The sequence below is a fragment of the Lotus japonicus genome, chromosome 1 (genome assembly GCF_012489685.1).
Source record: "Lotus japonicus ecotype B-129 chromosome 1, LjGifu_v1.2".
Classification (NCBI taxonomy): domain Eukaryota; kingdom Viridiplantae; phylum Streptophyta; class Magnoliopsida; order Fabales; family Fabaceae; genus Lotus; species Lotus japonicus.
Window position 1 is genome coordinate 15,003,813 of NC_080041.1, and position 24,021 is coordinate 15,027,833.

A 24,021-nucleotide genomic window follows, 5' to 3' on the forward strand; every position below is an offset into this window, starting at 1 on the left:
TTCACTTTGGGCCCCTGATGTTTCATAAATGTGCGATCCGCACCCCCCGTGTATAAAACGTGCGGTCAAGGTCCCTAACGTTTCTAAAACGTGCGATTAACGCCTTTCCGTCCAAATCCGTTTGGTTCCTCAGTTGACCAAACGGAAAATGCTGACGTGACATTATTTAATTAATTAAAAATTTATTTTTCAAATAAAATTATTTCAACGTTATTTCAAAACATAAAAATAAAAATTATTTCAAAGCAAAAATTTATCCAGAAGCTTCTCTTCATCTTCAACATCTAACTCATTTTCTTCAACTTCCCTAATCAAAACAAAAAACTCAAACTCAGATTTGTTAATGCATTGAAAAGAAGTACTACTTCAAGCCCAAATACAAGAAACAAAAAGACACCAAATAGATCAAGCAGCTAATACATATCAAAGAATCAAAAAGCCTAGAAAGACTACATCCACAGCAAGAAAAACACGCACCACCATCCAAGATAATAGACAACAATAAGGATCAACAATAGCAAATAAGGGTGGGAATATCCTGTGCAAATATTGCAGCAACGAGCACCATTTGTGAAGGATATGGGCAGCGAATAAACACCCTTAATCTCCAAGGCTATAGTGATCCCAAACAGTGCAGAGGATTGGACATCCATTCATATTGAGAAAAATGGAAACCTTTTACTTTCCCCCTTAGCCATAGCCAAGATCTATATTGGATTGAATCAAGAGATCCCGACCACTTTAGCACCTTTTCTTCAAAAATCACACTATTTCTAGTGTGCCAAATTAGCCAAATAGTGGAAAGCCAAATTATGCCAAGACCGTACCTTCTGTCCCTCCCAGAAGATAAAATCTCCAATCAACACCCAACCAACCTGCAGCCTCCTCCCTCTCCCACCCACCTGCAATCACCCCCTAACCTCACCCCAATCAATTTGCAACCTCAACAAACCCACCCCCACGCACCTGCAACCGCCACCCTTAACCCATACCTCACCCCAATCAACACTCAACCAACCTGCAACCTCAACAAACCCACCCCACCCACCTGCAACCGCCACCTAACCAACCAGAGGAGAGAGAGAGAGAGAGAGAGAGAGAGAGAGAGAGAGAGAGAGAGAGAGAGAGAGAGAGGGCGAGATCCAGAGGAGAGAGCGAGATCCAGAGCGAGATCGAGAGAGAGAGAACGAGTCTGAGAGATTTGGGGTTGTGGGGTGAGGTCAGGTTGAGGAAGCCATGGAAGGAGGAAGGAGAAAGATGAAAAAAGAAGAAAGAAGAAGAAGCGTGAATGAGGGAGAGAGAGAAAACTAAGTGAGTGAGATTGTGATGAGAGATTTTTCATTTTTATTATTATTAAGTTTTAATATTTTATTTTTTTATTAGAAATTAAATAAATGCCACGTCAGCATTCCGTTTGGTCAACAGACGGAACCTAACGGAAGGACGTTAATCGCACATTTTAGAAACGTTAGGGACCTTGACCGCACGTTTATACACGAGGGGTGCAGATCGCACATTTATGAAACATCAGGGGCCCAAATTGGAATTAAGCCTATAATTTAACATAACATAATCAAAAATTCATTTGGTAAATATATCATTTGATGTTCCATGTTCATCTTCTTCTTGTGCCGCCAGCCTCCTTTGTTGTCGACGGCGTCGTTCACGTCCGCCACAGCCGTAGGACAATGGGCATCGTCATCGTTTCTTCCAGCCTCCCTTCTATCCCTTTTCTTCATCCGTCATCGTTTCTTCCCTAAACTCTAGCATCAGTGCGATTTTCACACTGAAGCGATCACGTCAGGCCCTTTTCCACATCTTGCCCTTAAGGTAATGGTTGAATCTCTTGTTTGTCAATTGTGCAGTTGTACCTTTGTTTACAAATTTTAATACTGAGATACCCTTTTCCCATTAATACCTTTGTTTCCATCAATTTGATTGGACTTAAATCCTTATTTTGGATGTTGAACACTTGAACTGGTATAAATTCAATCTCAGTACCTCTTATTTCTATGTTCAGCATCAAGGTGAAAGGAGATGGCTTGATGAAACATGCCCTGCTTGGAGAAGAATTGAACATGCCCTGCTACAATTACAGTTGTTGAAGATTGTTAGTCATAAATATTTGGTTTGCTGGCCTAAAAACTGTTTATGAACTGAGACTTTGAAATCCAATCCTTCATGAACTTTTCATACTTGACAATTGATACAAAAGTACTGTTATGCATGCATCTCCAACTGTTACAACCAGGTTACCTCTATATAACATGAGGCTTCAAAATAGCATGAAAGCAAAATATACATCTCCAACTGTAACTTTGCCAAGGAACCATCAACTTTAGTAATGTAATACTTGTTCTTGACTTTTAAGACCATAAATTTAGTTTAACATTGTTGCTGCATTAATAAGAAAGGTAAAGAAAAGAAGCTCTTAATAAAGATAGAAAAAAATTGTGTACGAACATATTTTAACTCAATCTTCACCAAGAAAGAGCTAAAAAGTCGCAATTCTATCTTGTATAAGATCATATTTGAAAACTGTTACATAGAATATTTGTACCGTTAAGGAAAGGCTACAAGGGTAAACATAAAAGTGAGTCTCCATGATATGAAACTAATCATGATATGAATTCTTTAGACTCTCCATTCCTTCCAAGTCTCCTCTTAGCTTCTTGAATGCAGTTGACAGCTTAAGCTCTCCAGTATCTTTCATTCTCTTGGAGTAGGTTTTTCGTTCTCTTGCTTCTAAAAGAAATACAATTTTCAGAAAGATGTTTCTAAAGTTCAGCTCATAGCTTCTCATCGTTCGTTTAGTGTAAAACACCTTCGTCACTTGAATACATGTAACGGTCGCTTTGGTCAACCTCAACAAATTGCTTTCTCTGGCTCCTCTATCAAGTGCCTATAAAATCCAAAGAAAGCAATTACAAGAAAATAAAATCTAATAGTAAAAGATAACTATTATATAATTACAATACATGCGATTTAAATAAAAAAATCACATATAGATAGGAAAATTGGGCAAATAGAATGAAAATGACCCACGAGCATTCAACTTGAGTACAAACATGAAAGGAAAATAAAAATGACAGGAAGAACAAAATCCTAGACCACCCAAACATGAAAAATGCCATGCCTGAGGTTCAAGGCAATAGCAGAAAATGTTAGGAGCTAAAATAGCATAAATAGAAACAGGTGTAGCGAAAATGATAGTGTTTTGGTGGGTGAGCATATAAAAGCTAATCTGAACCCATACAGACATGAATCTTGAGCCTTGAACAGTGCTTCCTCATGGTTTAAACTTAAAAGTATCTCTCTCTCAAGCACTCATCTCTTTGGCTGTTTGGAGCTGGATTTTTATTTCCTTTAATTTGATAAGATTTCCTTTACAGAAGTTAACCCCTCAATTTGTTTCTCATCTTCATTAGTTGTTTCTCCATTTTATTCTACATTTGCAGGACCCCTGATCAAACTGATCTTCACCAGTTTCTTCTATTGCCGTCCGTATTTCTTGAACCGTATCATGATTCTAGTAACAATCAGTGGAAAGAAAAGTAAAAGTAACAAGTTTTCTAAATGTCATAATAAGACTGAAATTCAATTGGACCATGTTCTCTGATAATCTCATGTTCGGTGATCATGGTTAAGTATAATATGGATATGAATGTTAATTGTTAGAAATGTATACAGAAAGTGTTCACAATCCCATTCATATCAAACTTTGAATCATGGTATGCTAGTTAATTTAGCGCTAACTTTGAGCGCCTAAAATTACAGTTTGTTTTGCATTTATACATTTTTAATAGTTATTATAAAAATATTTTAAAAGAACTTTGTTTTTAATTTAGACCTATGATTTATATAAGCAAAATAATTATTTCGGATCTTTTAGATCTTCTATATTTTTTCAATAAAAAATGTGCTTACAAATTTTAAAACAGCTATAGAATACAATTTAAAAATATATCCTTAATATTTTTTTATAAACTATATTTTTAAAATTCATTAAAAAGTATTAAAATTATTTTCTTTAATTTCTGAAATAAAATTTAAATTGCATAGTCTCAATATATAGTGGAGTATTGTCCTTAATCAATCTAATCGCGATCACTCCAAGTGTTATAAGGAAATACTCGACAAAGTCTTATAGAGATCAACCCTAGACTAAGTCCTTAATCAAACTAATCGCTTTCACTCCAAGTGCTATGAGGAAACCCTCGACGAAGTCTTATAGAGGTCAACCCTAGTCTAAGTCATTAATCAACCTAAAAACGATCACTCCAAGTGTTATAAGGAAACCCTCGACGAAGTCAGCCAAATAATACAATTAAACCATGTTGGTTTAGTGGTAACTCTTTGCCTGCATATGCTTTGACTTGAGTTCTATTCCTCAAAAAAATAGCACCAATTAGGAATCGAAGTCAGGACATCATACGTAGTAGTTACATTTCATACCTCTACGCCACATTTACTTTTAATAGAATATTCTCGTTATTATATAATTAAAGTCAAGGTGAGTAACATTATATTTGTTATAATGCAAGGTCAATGGGTCAACCCTAGACCTTACTCTATATAAAGCGATCACTACCAAGTTCTACGGGTCAACCCTAGACTATGCCCTTAAACTATATAAAGAGACCACTACCAAGTCCCATGAGTTAACACTAGACATAGTTCTTAAACGATATAAAGTGATCATTACCAATCACTCTAAGAAAATATCGACTAAATCCCTTATCGATATAAAGTGATCATTACTAATCACTTCAGGAAAATTCTTGAATATGTAATTGAATAATATAAAGCGATTGTTGCTAATCACTATAGGGTGACCCTTAAACGATTCAAAGCGATCATTACAAATGGTTTAGGCCAACCATTGACAAAGTCCTTAATCCTTATAAAACGATCGTTGCTAATCACTATAGGGTGACCCTTAAACGATTCAAAGCGATCACTACAAATGGTTTAGGTCAACCATCGACAAAGTCCTTAATCCTTATAAAGCAATCATTGCTAATCACCACAGGGTGACCCTTAAACGATTCAAAGCGATCATTACAAATGGTTTAGGTCAACCATCGACAAAGTCCTTAATCCTTATAAAGCGATTGTTGCTAATCACTATAGGGTGACCCTTAAACGATTCAAAGCGATCATTACAAATGGTTTAGGTCAACCATCGACAAAGTCCTTAATCTTTATAAAGCGATCATTACAAAGTGTTTCAGGTCAACCATTGCCAAAGTTCTTAATCCTTATAAATTGATTAATAAACTTAAACTTTTTTTATTAGGAATGGCATTGGCATAAAAAAAAAAAAAACGAGACTGTTTCTCTTTCATTTTTTCTTCTACCTATATGTTGATGGAATTGGCATCAAAGCAACATAAAAACTAAAAAAAAAACATTGCTAGTTGGGCTTGAACCTTGGACCTATAGGTTAAAAATAAGCATTACCACTAAGACATAGATTCTTTTGTGTTTAAATCGCACATTTATATATTTATTATGATTTTATACACAATAAAATGAATAAAAATGATAAACAGCTATTGAAATGTTGCTAGACTTGAACCTTGGACCTATAGTTCATAAATAAGCATGCTACCACTGGGACACATATTCTTTTGAGTATAATACACACATTTATATATTATATATTATGATTTTAGACACAATAAAGAAAGACAAGCCAGAAATTGAAATAGGCAGATGTTTTTACCAAGTAAACCTGCTTGAATAAAACCCATAAGTAAAATGGCAAAAAAATTGTTTCCATATGACAGGAATGAAATCATTGAAAATTTAATCAAATCAATTGTTTATTCACTTAAGAAGCAATAGATGTCATGGCTGAACAAACAATCATGTGCTGAACAAACATGACATCGTCATCGTCACCCGCTTCAGTATCCTTAGGCATTCCTTCATACACATTCTTAAAGTGGATCTCATCATCAGACAAATCAGTCATCTACATTACACAACAAACATCAATAACATTAGAATACATGGTATGGATGTGACGCCCGGGGCCGACGAGGGCGGGGAGTGATCGCCGGTGCAGTGAGGCACGGACAAGGAGCGGCTCCTGACAGGCTTCTAGGCGGAGGGGCACATGAATGAATCGATTTCACACCCGAACAAGAGGTATTCCGAGACTGTATAGGGATGGACTATACAGTTGAGGAGGACATAAAAGATTTGATTGTACTACCCATAACAACAAGTTGCAACTTCTTTTCGGGAGCCCAACTGATAAGAACTCCATGGTTAAGTGTGCTTGCCTTGGAGCAATATCGTGATGGGTGACCTCCTGGAAAGTTTTCCCGAGAAATGCGCGAGTGAGGACAAAGCGCACTGAAAAGACTCGTGTTGTTACCGTGAGGCCAGTCGTCAGATCGAGATGTTACAAGTGGTATCAGAGCTTTGGCTGTAGGTCCTATTAGCTGCAGACATGAGGTGGTGATAGAATCTTTCTAGTAAATTGTGAACCGCGGCACAACTTACTTCAAAGATGCTATTAACGCCTCATGAGAGTCTTAATGTTGTTTCCAAGTGTGATTTGAGTTTGTTCCTCATTCACAAAAATCAGAGTCATGTCTTATATTTGATGAATATTCTTTTGTTCAGTGAGCATGCCACCTAAATTTGATTTTCTATTAGAGGATGAGTTAGCTTATTTAGAACCTCTTAAGGTGGTAGTGGTCGACGTTGTAGTGTAGGCCAAGGACCATCGTCGATTGGGGCTTGTTGTTCATTGATGTAGCTAACATAAGGTGTTTATACTGAGGTAATGAAATTCATGGACGACAGAACATACGGTTGGTATAAGGAATTATAAGATGATTTGCAATGAGGTGTCTGAGCGATTTTTGGCCGCAACAACCTACATAAGGAAATTACGAGCAATAGCTTGAGGTTAGACAGAAGATAGCAACAACAAGTAGTTACCACTAGAGATACTAAGGTCACATTAACTAGTTACTTGAAGCTTAACTATCCTACTTTTGGTACTAGTGGAAGTGAGAATCCACATAGGATTAGTGATGCTTTGAGAGTCTATAGAGAGCACTTGGATGCTCACACATGCAATAGAACTAACATTTTTCAGCTGGGAGTTGTAGCAGATGATCAGTTTGATGACTCTACGCGTACGAGAGTGACGAGATCACCTTCGTTAGCATGGCTGATTTTTCATAGGGATTCATTGATTGTTTTCTTTCAGAGAATGTCATAGATGGTTTGACACAAGTGCTTGATTTCTAGAGTAGACTGGGTACAATGATTTCATAGGGTGGTTATAGTGAACAATCTTCAAGCTTTGTGGAGATTTATATAATAAATTTTCTACGCCTTGTTTTGCTTGTCAAAAGATTCATCATGTAGCTTTCTTTGGAGAAATTAGGGTGTGCAATTAGTGCATTGAGATAAGTCATATTATGGAGGATTGTCTTGTGGTTGTGGTGCAACTTCCTCTAGTCGTGGATAAACATAAGTAGGAGCATCTTTAGCATTTTCTCTAACCCTTACAACACTTGTGTGGCATTTGGCTTTAGGAAATTGGTGGTGATGCAAAGGTTACTTTGGACATTCATAATCTTTGGGAATAGAATCAAGAGAAGTTTTATACCAGGTTATTAATGCTTAATTGGAATTGATTTTGAAACTTCAATTTGCGAAAGATGTTGAGTTTATTAAAATGGCAGGCTGGATGTGAGACGTAAGATCATTGTTACAATTTTATTGGATCAGATTCGTATAAAGTTGCTTTGTATCTTATAGAAAACTTTAGTTACATTAGATTAGTTTTAACATGATACTGAAATTGACTCTTGGCTTAAGACTTTTTGTCGCGATGTTCTTGGGAAATATTGAGAAAGACATGTGTTGTCATATATACATGAAGAGGCACATATTGATAATTTTTTTTTTTAAAGTTTGAATATTGCATATTGTGATTCTTATCATTATTCCATTCAAAAGCTTTGAAGGAGTTGTTGATAGTTGATTATGTGCGCTGTTAATTCGAGGTATCCATTGGAGATTGAGAGTTGTTTGTAGAAATTGTTGATTTTGGTGTGATCTTTTGGTATTATGATATTTTGGACTAACATAGCAAAGTATATGAGATCTGAATTACCTAGACAATCATCTTTCTCATTCAGGGTGAGTGAAGTTGGGAACCATGTAATCTAATTTTAGCGTCGAAGTTAGAAGGTTATTAAGGAAAGGTTGTCTTGGATATTTGACTTTCGGTAAAAGGATACTCAAGCAACTGAAAAAAAAAAATTTGTAGTGTTTGACTTCATTAATGTACTTTTGAAGATTGTTCTAATGTACTAATCAATAGTGGAATAGAGTTTTCCATAAATTTGGTTCTTGATGCTAGTTTTGCTTGTGAAAAAGGAAGATAGAACCATGCAATTAGGTACATAATGAACAACAAAAATCAGAGAACTTGCATAGAGGAGTGATCTGATTGATAACAATGAGCTCAATATTTTTGAAAATATGAGTTGCCACTTGTGTAGCAACAAATTAGGAATAGGAAAGATGACATTTTGAAGGTAGTCTTCAGAACATGTTGTGATCGTAATGAGTTATTAGTCATGCTTTTGGACTTAGTGATGCCACTTTTGTTTTTATGGATTCAATGAGCCGACCTCTCCCAGTACGGTGTGGTTTGGGGACGAACCAAGCGGAAGCTGGTGGGCCTGTGACGCCCGGGGCCGACGAGGGCGGGGAGTGATCGGCGGTGCAGTGAGGCACGGACAAGGAGCGGCTCCTGACAGGCTTCTAGGCGGAGGGGCGCATGAATGAACCGATTTCACACCCGAACAAGAGGTATTCCGAGACTGTATAGGGATGGACTATACAGTTGAGGAGGGCATACAAGATTTGATTGTACTACCCATAACAACAAGTTGCAACTTCTTTTCGGGAGCCCAACTGATAAGAACTCCATGGTTAAGTGTGCTTGCCTTGGAGCAATATCGTGATGGGTGACCTCCTGGGAAGTTTTCCCGAGAAATGCGCGAGTGAGGACAAAGCGCACTGAAAAGACTCGTGTTGTTACCGTGAGGCCATTCGTCAGATCGAGATGTTGCAATGGATAAACACAAATAACATTAGAATACATGGGCATGGCTGAACACAAATTTAACTTAAAGTGTAAATTTGGAATTCTACAAATGACACAAGAATCATCTAGCATTGTACACATATCATGCAGTCCAATGGAGGTAAATGCTGGTCCAATGACATAAGAAATCAAGTTCAGTAACCAAATCCAATGACATGTTTTCCTGCGCCATGACATAGAGAGAGAGAGAGAGAGAGTCATGATTGATGATAAGATGACATGTTCCTAATTGAATCAATTCAAGCATTAAGCAATTAGTAATTTTCCTCAAGAGCTTTTAATTACTAAAACCTAAGTAGTACTTGTAATGAATATCAAATAAAAACTCCACATATTCTCCTCCTCTACAAAGGTTAAAACTTAAAAGGGCTAAGATACACATCCACATCTCTATTCTCATTTCAGTTTCTGTTACATTTTGCAAAAGTAGTTGTAGTTCATGAGGTCAGCAATTTTCAAAAAAATAACAGGAGAAATAGTGCAACAGAGTTGTGTGGAACTAAGAACATATGCAGCCACTTTGATATAAGTTGCCATGAAGTTGGTTGATATAAGATGCTTATGAGAATTCTTATATGCACAAATTGACAAAAACAAAATACTGAGTTCGTGCTTCCAGGAAAATCAGAAGTGAAAATTAAATAGTTTTGGTTATACCCAGTGAGACACACTACCTAACTAACCCAAATTTTATTAGCACACGTTTGACAGCAAAATAGTCATTCTAAACATAGGATTAAGTACATACCATTAACTGATTGCAGGTAAAATTTCTGGAAATTCCACAAGTTCACTGCAAACTTGAACTATTACAATCTCAAGTTCACTGCAAAATTGAAACCAAAGCCAAATGATCAAACCCTGCAAAGGACTTGGACTCTTATACACAAATCATAAAGTTTCAAAATAAACATATTTGCATCTAATTGAAAGATATCACAATTGCCTCAACCTTCTGAAAACTAACCTTTGAAGATGAAGAACCAAGGACGAATAAAGTGCAGAGAACGAAAGAGATGAGAATAAGCAGCGAAGAGGAGACGAGTGAGCACGAAGGAGATGACGGACGAAGCTGACGAACGCAGAAGATGATGAACACTGTCACGGGCGTGAGGCGACGGCGCGGGTAGAGAGGGGAAGATGTTGATGAACACGGGCACAGGCGACAGTGCGACGACGATGGGCAGAGGATGATGAACACGGTGCGGCGGCGAGGGGGAGAGGATGATGAACACGGCGGCGGAGAGGAGGATTTGGAGCTCTGGATTTGGCACCCCAGGGCTTAGAAATGCCACCCCACTTAAAAGTGGGGAAATACTATTATGCCCCTCCGTGTTTTATTTCGGACTACCAATTTCCGAAGTATTTCGGATATATCGATTCCGATATGCTTCGGATGGTAAAGTTCCGAAGACTGTTAGTATTAAATCAAAACACGGGCTCATTTCCCATTTCATTCCGAAATCCTTCTTGAACTTCCATTTCCGAAGCCCTCCAAACCTTCACAGCCTTCATCGAGCTCGCCTTCATCAGAGCTCTCTCTTCATCATCTTCTTCGTCAACTGCAATAGAGGTAATCTTCGTCATCTTGTTGTTATTGTTAGGGTTACGGATTCGAATGGTTGCTCTTGAAATTGTTGGGTGCGGTTTGGTATTTCCTGTATTAGGGTTTTAGTGATTTGTGGATTGTGCGGTTTTAGGGATTCTTGAAATTAATTTGTGGATTTAGGGCTTTAGCGATTTGTTGGGTTAAATTGTTGGATAGAGTTTGAAGATGTCTGATTGAAGCTCTTGAAGATGTCTGATTGAAGCTCTTGTTGATGTTGGTTTACTTTAAATTAACTTGCTCATGTTCATGCAGAGCCAAGTGAGCATGCTTTCTGCCTTGATTGTGCAAGAAGTGATTCCCTGTGCTACTTGTAAGGATTTCTTATCTTCATATAGTAAAACAATGGACACTAGTGGCTTTTGTATGTTTTACTTTTATGCTTCATATAATAGGAAAGTCTGGTGCTTAAATATGTTGATTTTGGTGCTTAAATATGTTGATTTTGGACACTAGTGGCTTTTATACTTTTATGCTTCCTAAATATAATAGGAAAGTCTTCATATAACAGACACACACACACACGCACATAGACATCACATAGATGATCCATGGCATGAAGATTTAACAAGGGTTTACTTGGGTTGTTGATTCTGTAACACGACCCTCCTCTTTTCTTTGAGCTTGGGATTAGTTATGTAATACACATAGGAAGATTTAAAAGATAGACTAGATGGAGGACAGTCTAATAGTTAGAGGTATAGGGGTGGGGATATCGAGGAAAACTATAGGTCAAACTATCAAGTTAAGAGAACTTTGAATTCCAGTTATCTACATAATTATGCATGAATTCCAGTTATCTGCATGATTATGGCGTCGTTTCAGCAATAGGAGCTATTCTCATTGGAATTGATTATAGTGGTCTTGATCACATAATGGTTCTTGCCTGTGGCGGATTAATCCCTAGCTTTGGTACTGTAGTAAAGAGAGCACTTAGTTTGGATAAACGAAAAAGCACGTGTGGCCTCATTATAGGTATTGGTTTTGCTACTTTATGTCTAACATTCACTAGGTTGGTTTGCTTGCATACACCATACTGCAATTCTGCGCCCGAGGCAGTTAGATAAGATGCCACTGCTGCATTTCCTGCATGCTCTATTGTTAATGTTCTTCTAACATTAGCTTACATTTCTTTAGTGCACCCATGGCATGGTTGCACTAATTTGAAGGGATCCTCAATGAAGAAACTAGAAAGAGCAATTTCAAGGGGATGTTCCTAAAGAACATGCTGGTCTGTGTCATATTATAGTTATAGTTGTATATACAGTTATACACATGATCTAAATTTGCTGAACAATGACAAACTATTGAGATTCCCATTTTGGTTATTTACACAGAGAAACTAATATTTGAGGGTGTTGCTGGCATTGTTTTCTTAAGCCAGCTTCTTTTGAGTTTTGATATATGAATTCATCGGTTTCCCTTTTTTGTGTATTAAGGCATAGTAATTGACCTCACCTTATAGGAAGAAAAAGGCTTCAGTTGTTGTTAATGGTACTTTAGGAGTAACTCTTGCCGAGTTACTCCACTTTGTAATTTATCATGTCATATGCATATAGAAAATTCTGTTGAATTATGTGAGTAGCATTTACATATACTGGTTTATTCTTTTCAGTACATAAATATGCTAGACATGCTTATTGATCAAGTATGTTAGACATTCTTTTTATTTACATATATTGGTTTATTGATCAGGAAACTGTTGAAAAGATTAGAGTTGCAATCAAAGAACAAACAGAAATCACTGTTCAGTTTATCAGAGGTAAATAACCTGTCTTGGTTGATATTTGTAGCCTCTTGAATATTAAGTTTCTTCTAGCTTTCAGCTGATTGCATGAATATTAAGTTGATAATCTTAGTTTCTGCTAGCTTTCAGTTGATTGCATGAATATTAGGTTGATAATCTTAGTTTCTTCTAGCTTTCAGCTGATTGCATGAATATTAAGTTTATAATCTGTCTTGGTACATATCTCTTGCTGATTGCATGAATATTCAGTTATAAAGCTCATCAATTGGTATTTTTACAATTATTTGATGAGTATTATTTTTTAATAGATGGCTAAGAGGAAGAGCCAAGGGCGCAGGAAATCACATGTTGCTGGGAGCTCCCATGATGCCACGGAGGATGTTGAGGATCGCCACATAGCCCCGGAGGATGTTGAGGATCGCCACAGACGGTTGGATGCTTCTTTTCGTAGAGTCAGAGGCAGATTTGGTGAGGACCAGGATGTTGGTGGGATATCATATGAGGAGCGTCGAGACCCTTGTGAGATGCCTCCTGAGCCTTCTCGTCAGACGACTCCCGAGGCTTCTCCGCCTTCTCCGCCTTCACGTCAGACGACTCCCGAGCCTTCTCCGCCTTCTCCGCCTTCTCGTCAGATGACTCCTCAGAGTTCGGCAGAGAGTGAGCATGAGGTTGATGTGGAGCATGAGGCTGATGTGGAGCTTCAGGTTGATGTGGAGCCTGAGGTTGGTGTGGAGCTTGAGGGTGATGCTGGAGCACGACGAGATGAGGTGTCAGTCCAGACAGAGGCACCGTTTCCAGGGGGCCTGATGATCTGTCACTTTTGGTCCGTTACCCACATCACGTTGCGTCGTGTCTGTGGCATCATATTATAGGCACCGACCCGCGTTACCCCGATCGAGGTGTGTTGAAGTTTGCCAGCGTTGGGATGAAGTTGGCAAAGCTGACATGTGAGGGCGAGGGAGACGATATGAGCGCTGTTCGTCAGCGTGTGGAGGGGACCGGACTCTATCCGCTCTTCAGGTGCACCTATCCGGAGATAGACACACCCCTTCTATCTGCCCTCGTCGAGAGATGACATGAGGATACCAGCAGCTTCCACATGCCGTTCGGGGAGATGACTATCACCCTGGATGACGTGTCATCTATCCTTCATCTCCCGATGGGTGATAGGTTTTATACTCCTGGACAGGCCAGCAGAGAACAGGCAGCGGAGACCTGTGTTCTGCTCTTAGGAGGGGTAGCCACATACTACATCATGGAGTTTAAGGCGGTGAAGACCATTTTCTTGCGGTTCGGGTTCTTGCAGACTCTATACACTAGGGCTCTTGTTGGTTAGTTATACTGTATATTTAATTTATTTGCAACTATTATATGTGAATTAAATGATTAATGGTTTCTTTGTTGTACTTTAGAGCATCGGCATGACCATGCAGCACGGATGTGGCTACTTCACCTCCTCGGCTCGACCTTGTTTGCGAACAAGAGTGGAGGACACTACACTTCTGTCCATTGGATCGGCATGCTGCAGCACCTTGATCGGGTGTCAGAGTATGCGTGGGGCGCCATTGCACTAGCTACAATGTATGATGCACTTGGTCATGTCTCACGGAGGAAGACCAAGCAGATGAGCGGTTGCTCTTCCCTCCTGGTAGCTTGGGTGTTTGAGCACTTCCCACCCACCATTATTCAGCGGATTGAGGTCCCCGAGTACACGGAGGACCAGCCCAGAGCGTGCAAGTGGATGGAGTCACGGGCTGGGCATGCAAGACTGATGGAGAGGCGAGTTAGTTCTCTTCGATGAGATGACGGTAGAGGACGTCACATGGACACCGTATGAGGAGCACAGGAGTCATAGAGAGCTGGACGTCCGAGCTTTATACTTAGGCTACATCCGGACTCCCATCCGGGCGGCCGTGCGACCTCATCTTCCTGAGCGTGTGCTGCGGCAGTTTGGGTACGTGCAGCCTATCCCGCGACACCCATCTGTCGTGATGGGCATGAGTTCTGCTGCGGAGGTCGTTGATGCAGCATACCTGGATTACGAGCCACACTTGATTCCAGAGGGGGTCCCTAGTATAGTGGATGGAGTGGCAGTAGATGACTACCTGGACTGGTACACCAGTGTATCTCACCGGTTCATCATCCCGGATGAGTGTAGGGCTGATCTCAGTGCTGTGGTAAGTGCAAACTTAATTTTCTTTATGCATTTGTGGTTTTGTGTATGCGATTTACTAACATGTATATTGATTTATTTTCAGGCTTCTTTGCGTCGGGCCGTTGATTTGCTAGAGCAGGGACTTGAGGTGGACGATGGTCCCCGTAGAGATACACGCTCCCGCACTTTATTAGAGAAGTGCCTCACTGTCATCAGAGACTTGAGCAGGACCCAGGGGGTCGCTTTCGTTGGTGTACGAGGAGGCAGAGATCGAGGCAGAGGTCGAGGCAGAGGAGGACGCGGAGGTGGAGGTGGAGATAGAGGAGGTGGCGGAGGCAGAGGTCGTAGGGGTTGGGTGGGTCGTAGGGGCAGGGAACAGTGACATTATTAGTATATGTAGTTTTATCTCACTATTAGTTTGTACACGCTTTACTATCGGTCTGTACTTTTATCGCATTATTAGTTTGGATTTCACATTATCACGCTTTACTTGATTTGATTACATTTTTTTCTTTTTTTTAATCAAGTAAAATAACAAACAAAATCCAATGGGAAGTAAAATAACGCACATAATCCAATTGAAGCAAAATAACGTACATAATTCAAGGGAAGCAACATAACCTACATAATCCAGCTCAAGGATTTTTTAAAGTTACACATAATTCAAAATTAGCCTAATAATCTTCTGTAATGTCGGTGAATGTTCCTGATGGAGGTCCACAGTCACTGGAGAATACCTGTGAATATTCACATAAATGAAAATTGAGATGTGTAAAAATCCACAGTCACTTTTATTTTAATTATATATGTGTAAAAAAAAAATTCATACCTTAACTATGTTGGGCAATGTTATGTTCAGATAACAATTAGATTTTCTAGGAGAAAACACAGCTACCTGCAAGCAAAAAAAGGAAGAAATGTTATGTTCAACTTGTCTAAAGAAGTAGAAACAATAGTCAAGTCGGTTAGAAATAATAAACCTTCTGGATAAGCATAACAGATCCAACATTTATGTCATTCGCAAATTCGCTCTCAGTGAAAACCTTGTGATGTACACTAGCACCGACAGTGCCCGTAGGATCCTGAAACTCAAACTCATATGGCATGACAGAGGACATTTAAATACCATGGCATTGATGAAAAAGAAAGCGGAAGATGGAAATACCTTCAGTGTAACTGACACATCGCCGAATCCGTTTGGTGTGCATGATTTGATAACTGCGACGATGAGATTGACCCTTTCTAGATGGTGAGTGATGGAACCCAGAGGAGTTACAGATCCGCCTAATTGCAGGGCTGACAGCCAAGCATTGGAGTGAAAATCCGGATCAGTGTCGTGACCGTCTTCGACGACGCGCCTAACAAATTGTTGGGTTGGAATGAGGTGTCCGTCGGTGGTGGAGCTGCGTTGAATCATGGCGGCCTGGACTACACCAGCAGGGCCGGGAATGAGAGGACGAGAACTTGCAGAAGAGTTGCCTCGGAGTTCGCAAGGGCGGATGAAGGTGGGCAAATCTTGTTCCATTTTGATTTTGAAGGTTTCGTTGAAAGAATGAAAGGAGAGGATGAATACCAGAAAGCGTAAATCAAGCAAATTTATAGATGAAGGAGTAATGGGGTTGGTTGTGGTTGGTGGTGGATAGTAATGAGGTTGTGATGACCCTGTTTTAGTAGTGTTTTTAGGGTCATTTATTTGGTTGTTTTGAGTCTTTTTGTTGAGTCTCATGTAGTGTTTCATGCATTCTCATGCATTTTTATTCTTTTCTTTAGTTTTTATTTCGTTTTGGTAATTTAGTAGTTTTATAGGTAGTTTTCTTGCATTTTGAGTAAAGTTTAGGACTTGCATGGTTTTGTTGTGTTTTATGAAGGACTTCTTGTGCTAATGAGCTCTTGGAGCTTCTAGAATCTTCCTTGTCTTGTTGGTTAGGTTTGGAGTGCAGAAACTGAAGGAGAAGGAAGGCCAAGAAGCATGGAATTGATGAAGAACATAAAGAGAATTGAAAAGAGGAGTTTCAGAAGCCAAAAAGTCATTTTCAGGCGAGCTGGAGCGCCTAGGCGCTTGGAGTGGGCGCCTAGGCGCCAATAGGGTCAGAGAGCATGTTTTTCAACATGCAATTGGCGCTCAGGCGCTCTGAATTGGTGTGTTTTGCAACTGGCGCCTGAGCGCCCAGTTTCGTGTGTTTTGCCTATAAATAAGGCTTAGGCCAATTTCTTTGATACATTCTGCCATTTTCACTCATTTTTGATCAAGTTTGGAGAGCTGAGGAGAACTTTGGGGCCAAGGGAGGCTTCCAACTTGTACTTTTTCTCAGGTTTTATTTACATTTTCTTCATGAATTCACTAGCCATGAGTGGCTAGTTTACTTTTTGCTTTGGGTTAAGAGATTCTATGAAATTTTAGTTGTTAAATCCTATCTCTATGCATGAGTCTTGATTCAATCTTGTATTTCAATTCCTTATTGCATGTTTAGCTTTGGTGCACCTTTGCTATAGACTAGATTATAATAGAATGGAAATTTGTTATGATTTAGGGACATGAATTGGAATAGATCCTTCTATACTTGCTTCTAGGAATAGAGTGAGGGTAGGGTTTTGTTGGCCTGAATAACCATGCTTTCATACCTCTTATGAATGATTAAGTACGCAAGGAATTGGGCTTAACTTTCAATTTGAGAGACATACTTTTATGAGGAGTCAACTAGTAAGTACATAGGCTATAACAACAAGAGTGGAATCAAGGATTCACATGCATAGGATAGGTGGACTAAAATGGATTAGATGATCAAACACCCAAGGCAATTTTCCATCAATTGTTATTTTCCATCATTTTCAACATTGCTCTTTTGCAAAACTTTACTCACAATCAACCAAAACCAACTTCTGAATTTTCCTGTTTTAAGAACTTGCAAACTTTAGGCTTAAATAACAATTCTCACTCACAATCCCTGTGGTTCGATAATTAAAACCGGGTGGATTCCGTACACTTGCGGATTTACCAACAAGTTTTTGGCGCCGTTGCCGGGGATTGTTTGTGGTTTTCAATTTAAGCTAAAGAGTTTGTTTGTTTGTTTTACTAAGCATTGCATTGAATAGGTGTTACTAACCTTTTCTCTGTTTTTGTGATTTCAGTTTATGCACAGTAGGTTTGGCACGGATCCATTGATGTTTGATCCGGAGCCTGAACGTACTCTTCGCCGTCGTAGAGCCCAACAAAGGCTTGAAGCCATGGCTTCTCAAATGACGGAAGAGGAGATGCAAGCCCACATTGAAGAAAGGGTGAATGAGGCTCTTGCTCAAAGACTTCAAGAGCAAGAATTAGAGAATGCCAATCGTTCTCTTAGAGACCTCACCTCGGCTGCCATGAGCTACGATTATCCGGGCAGCATAGTTTCCCCCGATGGCACGGGAAATTTTGAGCTGAGGCCGGCGTTTATCAACTTGGTGAGCCAAAATCAGTATGGTGGAGGTGCTCTTGAAGATCCTCATGCACACATGGAGCGGTTTATCCGCAATTGCAACACCTACAGAGTTCAGAATGTTTCAGCGGACACCATCCGCTTGAGTTTGTTCCCTTTTTCATTGAGGGATACTGCTGAAGAGTGGTTGAATTCACAGCCCCATGGTAGCATTACATCTTGGGAAGACTTGGCTGAGAAGTTCACCACAAGGTTTGTTCCAAGAGCCCTCTTGAGGAAACTCAAGAATGACATCATGACTTTTACTCAATCCACCGATGAGAATCTCTATGAAGCTTGGGAGAGGTTCAAGAAGCTCTTGAGGAGGTGTCCTCAACATAACCTTACTCAAGCTGAGCAAGTAGCAAAGTTCTATGATGGTCTCCAATATTCTTCGAGGTTTGGTTTGGATGCGGCTTCAAGTGAAGAGTTCGATGCCTTACTTCCACAAGTGGGGTATGAGTTGATTGAAAAGATGGCTATAAGAGCCATGAACTCTAGTAATGATCGCCAAGCCCGAAGAGGAGTCCTTGAGGTTGAAGCTTATGATCAACTTATGGCCTCCAACAAGCAACTCTCCAAGCAAATGAATGAGATTCAGAATCAAATGAAGACTACCAAGATTGGTGGTCGAGTTGCCAAGGTGGAGTGCGTGACTTGTGGAGGGCCACATGACAGCGAAGAATGCACGGAGACAAGACCGGAGGAGGAAGTGAAAGCTATGGGTCAAGCTCGGAATGACCCATTTTCAAATACTTATAATCCAGGATGGAGGAATCACCCTAATTTTTCTTGGAGGCAAGGTAATAATGGGCAAGGAAATGGTTTTCAAAGACAATTTCCCAGCCAAGGATTCCAAGGCCAAAGCTCAAGACAACCTCAAGAGAGAGGAGAAGGTGAAGGTGGTGGTTCCAAGAAGAGCTTAGAAGAGTTGGTGGAAACTTTCATCAACCGGACGGAGAACAATTACAAGAATCAAGAGGCGGCTATCAAAAATCTTGAGAATCAATTTGGCCAGCTGGCCAAGCAAATAGCCGAGAGACCTCAAGGTAAATTTCCTTCCGACACTATCCCTAATCCTAAGCAAGAGAATGCCTCTGTTGTAGCCACTAGAAGTGGGAGAGTGATGAATGAATTGAAGAAAAAAACAGAGGGAGAAAAGAGAGAGGAGATAGTGGGAGGAGAAGTAGTTGTACCTATTAAGGTTAGAGAGGAAGTTGAGCTTACTCCTGAAACTAGCAAGGTTCCGTTCCCTAGAGCATTGGCTAAGAAGAGCTTAGATAAAAAGTTTTCAAAATTTGTTGAAGTTTTCAAAAAGCTCCACATTAGTATTCCTTTCGCCGATGCTTTGGAACAAATGCCTATATATGCTAAGTTTATGAAGGATATTCTGCATAAGCGAAGAAGGTTGAAGGGAGTAAATGAGACGGTGTTGATGACGGAGGAATGTAGTGCCATTTTGCAGCGGAAGATGCCGAAGAAAAGAAGGGACCCCGGAAGTTTCACTATTCCGGTGGAAATTGAAGGCATGGCGGATGTGGAAGCCTTGTGTGATCTTGGAGCGAGCATCAATTTGATGCCGCTCACCATGTTTGAGAGGCTTAACCTAGGAGAGGTTACCCCAACCATGCTCTCCTTGCAAATGGCGGATCGATCCCTTAAGATTCCATATGGGATTGTGGAGGATGTAATGGTGCGGGTGGACAAGTATGTGTTCCCCGTGGATTTTGTTGTGCTTGATATGGAGGAGGATGAGAAGATTCCTCTCATTCTTGGTCGACCTTTCTTAGCTACTGGTAGAGCTAAGATTGATGTTGACAAGGGTCACCTCATTCTCCGTGTTGGTAAGGAAAAGGTACGGTTTTCTGTTTTTAATCCTATGATTGAGACTAACCATGACAATGATTTTGTTTGTGATGTGATTAGAAGCAGGCCAAAGGTTTCGGAAGGGATCCCCAAAGTTAATACCCAAATTGATGAGTTCCATCCGGCTCTCATCAAGCTTGTTAATGGTAACAAGTATGGGGGGTCCAAGTACGAGAACTTACATGCTCATATGGTGAAGTTTACCCAAGCTAGCACCCTTGCTAAGATTGAGGGCGTTTCAAGTGATGAAGTGAAGATTAAACTCTTCCATCATTCTTTGACAAGGGAGGCTAGAGCTTGGTTTGATGAGCAAGAGGACATAGCCTCATGGGACGATTTACTCCAGAGGTTTTGTGCAAGGTTTCTTCCTTGCACTTGTGGTAAGTTAATCAATGGAAAGGAATTTCCTTCCTAACACCATCGGAAGGAGAGTCCACCTAGGACTATAACTTAGGGCTAAATGGGAGACGACCCATTCTTTTTATTTTATTATTGTCTATCTTTTAATTTTGTAGTATTTTAGGTGTTTAATTTCAAAAAAAAAAAAGGAAAAAAAGTAAAAATATTTGGAAAAAAACTGGGTTGAGCGCCTAGGCGCCAATTCATGGGCGCCTAGGCGCCAATTAGTGGCAGAGGCACTGCCTCTGGCACTGGTGTGAGCGCCTGAGCGTTCCCCTCGAGCGCTCGAGCGCTCCTGTACGTGTTTTTGCTTACATTTTGGGTTTTAAAACCCCAACTTTTCATTTTCCCACTCTTTACTCCCTATCCTTCATAAAAAACGCACCCCACTCTCTCCAAACCCCATTTCCACTTCTCATTTCTCACTTGCACACACTTTGGCTCTCCCATTTGCTTCCAAGTTCAGCATTGTTTCAAGTTCCTTTCACTTGCACCCACTCACTCTCAAGTCAAGGTAAGTTCCAACTTTCACTCTCCTTCATTTTTGTTCATGGGTTTTGCAATGCATGATTACAAGGGGGTTTGGGTGAGTGATTTGTGTTAATGCAAGTTGGGTTTGGGTTGTTTATACTCATTGGTGGTTGATTTTGTGTTTAATTAGAAAGGGGTTGTAAATTTGTGAGGAATGGGTAGTTAGGATTTTGTGGATTAGTTTAGTTTAGCTTTTGCTTACAAGGTGTTTGATAGAATGCCTCAATGGGTTCTCTTAGTCGATTTTTGGCAAGTGCTTGTGGTAGTTTTTCTTTCTTTGCCAAAATCACTAAGAAACTTGTTGGGTGCTCTTAGGTTGTTCTCTATTTTTGCTTTTGTACAAAGTTTTTTCTTCTTTTCTTTTTATTTTTGAACTAACATTTCTAACATTTGTGGCTTGTGTATGGGCTAACAACTTTGCAGATGCCTGTGAAAAGAGCAAGAACCAACACAAGAGCTGCAGCTTCTTCCTCCACCTCCCGGAGTTTTGATCGCTCCCGCTTTCGATCAGCAGTTAAGGAGGAGTTTTACCGAGCTCACCTAGCACACAAGGAGTGTGTGAAGGAGCGGGGAGTTTTGTATCGGGAGGGAAGAAGAGACCTCTTGGGCATGCAAGAAGCCATGGAGATTAGGAGGTGGAAGAATTGGGTCAACCCCATTCCGTTTGCTTGTGAAGTCATGGTTAGGGAGTTCTACGCGAACACCTACTGTGACAATCAAGAGGACAGGTCCAGGCCACCGGTGAATTCATCTTGGTTCAGGGGAGATGTAATTGACTACAATCCAGCAGTCATTCGCAGACATCTTGGTCTCCTCACGGAGGACCAAGAGAAGGAGCTTTTCCCCGAGAAGGCCACTTATCATGAGCTCTTAAAGGAGAAGTCACCGGAGATCTTGGAAGACATGAAGGCAGTGATTGTTAGGCCTGGGCGGGATTGGGAAGCAGTTGATGATGAGATTATTTTTGTGAAAAGAAAGGACATGACACCGCTGGCTAGAGTTTGGGCTGAATTTTTGCAGGATTCCCTCATTCCAAGCTCTAACAAATCTGAAGTTAGAGAGGTTTGAAGGTGTGAAAAACGACTAGAAGGGGGGGGGGGTTGAATAGAGTTTTGAATACAAAAACTTTCCCTTTAAGATTTAAAGTAAATCTTTTCGGTTTCTCTGAGATAGATGGTGCAGCGGATAAAGATAGAGAGAAGAGAAAAGCACACAAGTATTTTATCCTGGTTCACTTGATAAATCCCTCAAGCTAATCCAGTCCACCCGTTAAGGTGATTTCTTCCTTCTTAGAATGAAGGCAATCCACTAATCAGATAATTGTTACAACTGCACTTGAAACCTACAAGTGACTAACAATACACTGACTTAGCTCACACTAAGATTCACTCTCTTAGTCTTCTCTAGGATCCGATCAACCTTGATCTCCTAAAGGAATCACCACTAAGATTCACTCTCTTAGTCTTCTTAAGGATACTGACCTACCCGGTCCCTTAAGGAAAATCAAACAACTGTTTGAGGTTGGTGTTTACAAAGGTTTGCTTCTAAATAAGCTGAGTGTAAACTAAATAAGAACAGATGAAGAAAGTAGAGGCTTGAATCTTTTCTTGTATTGCTGCTCTTTGTTTTCTCTCACTTTTAGCTTTCTTCTTTTCTTCAGCCTTTATAGTCCAAGGTGCAAAGGATATTTCTGTTGAGAGAATATGACCGTTGGAGGGCATTTCTGGAACTTCCAGAACCTGCTGTGGCTGAACCTTGGTAGGTAGGCTTGTCAGAATAGTACACTGCTCTTGTACTTCTTGATAGAGACATTTGCCTTTAACCAATGACTTCTGATCAGAGTTATGCTTCGTGTTGGAACTTGTGAAGCTTGGTGATCAGAGTCAGAGGGATGCTTGGATCCTCTGACCTTCGTAACTTCTGCTTCTGGACCTTCAGAGCTTCTGAACCTTCAGAGCCTCTGGTCCCTCAGAGCTTCTGGTCTTCAGATCTTCTGATCCTCAGATCTTCTGATCCTCTGATCTTCTGATCCTCTGATCCTCAGATCCTCTGATCCTCAGATCCTCTGATCTTCAGATCCTCTGATCTTCAGATCCTCTGATCTTCTGATCCTCTGATCCTCAGATCCTCTGATCCTCAGATCCTCTGATCTTCAGATCCTCTGATCTTCAGATCCTCTGATCCTCAGATCCTCTGACGAATATATCTTCTGGTGTCAGAATCAGAACCTGTTTGTCAAAACACTCAAGACAAACATTAGAGTATCATAGTTGTTCATCCACAAATAAATACTTGTTATCATCAAAAAATAGAGTTGTACCACATGACCAAATCTTGATCTTACAATCTCCCCCTTTTTGATGATGACAAAACCATGTATTTTGATGAACAACTCTAAACAAATAAACTGAATACACTCAGAGTATAAGGTATCAGAGTTAAAACTTATCCTGATGTGTATAGTTTATCTTGCTCCTTCTGAATCCAAGACTCGTGCTTGATTCTGAGCTAAGCTCCCCCTGAATCTAATACTTAATATCAACGTTAGTAATATCTAGATTCTGAGCTAAATAATATAGGAGTTGTCAAGATACTATAAGTTCTCCCCCTTTTTGTCATAAGCAAAAAGAATGAAGGTGGAAAAAAAATAGTAAGAGCATAAGACGAAATACTCCCCCTCAGAAGGAATACCAAGGGATACTTGGCTGCTGAAAATCACTAAGAAACTTGTTGGGTGCTCTTAGGTTGTTCTCTATTTTTGCTTTTGTACAAAGTTTTTTCTTCTTTTCTTTTTATTTTTGAACTAACATTTCTAACATTTGTGGCTTGTGTATGGGCTAACAACTTTGCAGATGCCTGTGAAAAGAGCAAGAACCAACACAAGAGCTGCAGCTTCTTCCTCCACCTCCCGGAGTTTTGATCGCTCCCGCTTTCGATCAGCAGTTAAGGAGGAGTTTTACCGAGCTCACCTAGCACACAAGGAGTGTGTGAAGGAGCGGGGAGTTTTGTATCGGGAGGGAAGAAGAGACCTCTTGGGCATGCAAGAAGCCATGGAGATTAGGAGGTGGAAGAATTGGGTCAACCCCATTCCGTTTGCTTGTGAAGTCATGG

At 40.2% G+C, this 24,021-nt stretch overlaps 2 protein-coding genes, 1 long non-coding RNA gene and 1 other non-coding gene across 4 annotated transcripts; 2 read left to right on the forward strand and 2 right to left on the reverse strand.

The window, feature by feature from the left end:
* Positions 1-1,540: 1,540 nt before the first annotated feature.
* LOC130733796 (uncharacterized) lies at positions 1,541-2,363 on the forward strand. The gene is made up of 2 exons (XR_009017639.1): positions 1,541-1,830; positions 2,021-2,363. It is a non-coding gene; the product is annotated as an uncharacterized LOC130733796 (long non-coding RNA).
* Positions 2,364-13,869: 11,506 nt separating this feature from the next.
* LOC130727836 (uncharacterized) lies at positions 13,870-15,041 on the forward strand. Its single transcript, XM_057579099.1, has 2 exons — positions 13,870-14,681; positions 14,763-15,041. The coding sequence occupies exons 1-2, from the start codon at positions 14,307-14,309 to the stop codon at positions 15,039-15,041; spliced, it is 654 nt and encodes a 217-aa protein (XP_057435082.1). The 5' UTR covers positions 13,870-14,306.
* Positions 15,042-15,333: 292 nt separating this feature from the next.
* LOC130727847 (uncharacterized) lies at positions 15,334-16,184 on the reverse strand. Its single transcript, XM_057579111.1, has 4 exons — positions 15,825-16,184; positions 15,640-15,741; positions 15,489-15,554; positions 15,334-15,396 (listed from the first exon to the last, which is right to left on the reverse strand). The coding sequence occupies exons 1-4, from the start codon at positions 16,182-16,184 to the stop codon at positions 15,334-15,336; spliced, it is 591 nt and encodes a 196-aa protein (XP_057435094.1).
* A 2,168-nt stretch (positions 16,185-18,352) lies between these two features.
* LOC130734800 (small nucleolar RNA R71) lies at positions 18,353-18,459 on the reverse strand. The gene has a single exon (XR_009018142.1). It is a non-coding gene; the product is annotated as a small nucleolar RNA R71 (small nucleolar RNA).
* Positions 18,460-24,021: the final 5,562 nt, after the last annotated feature.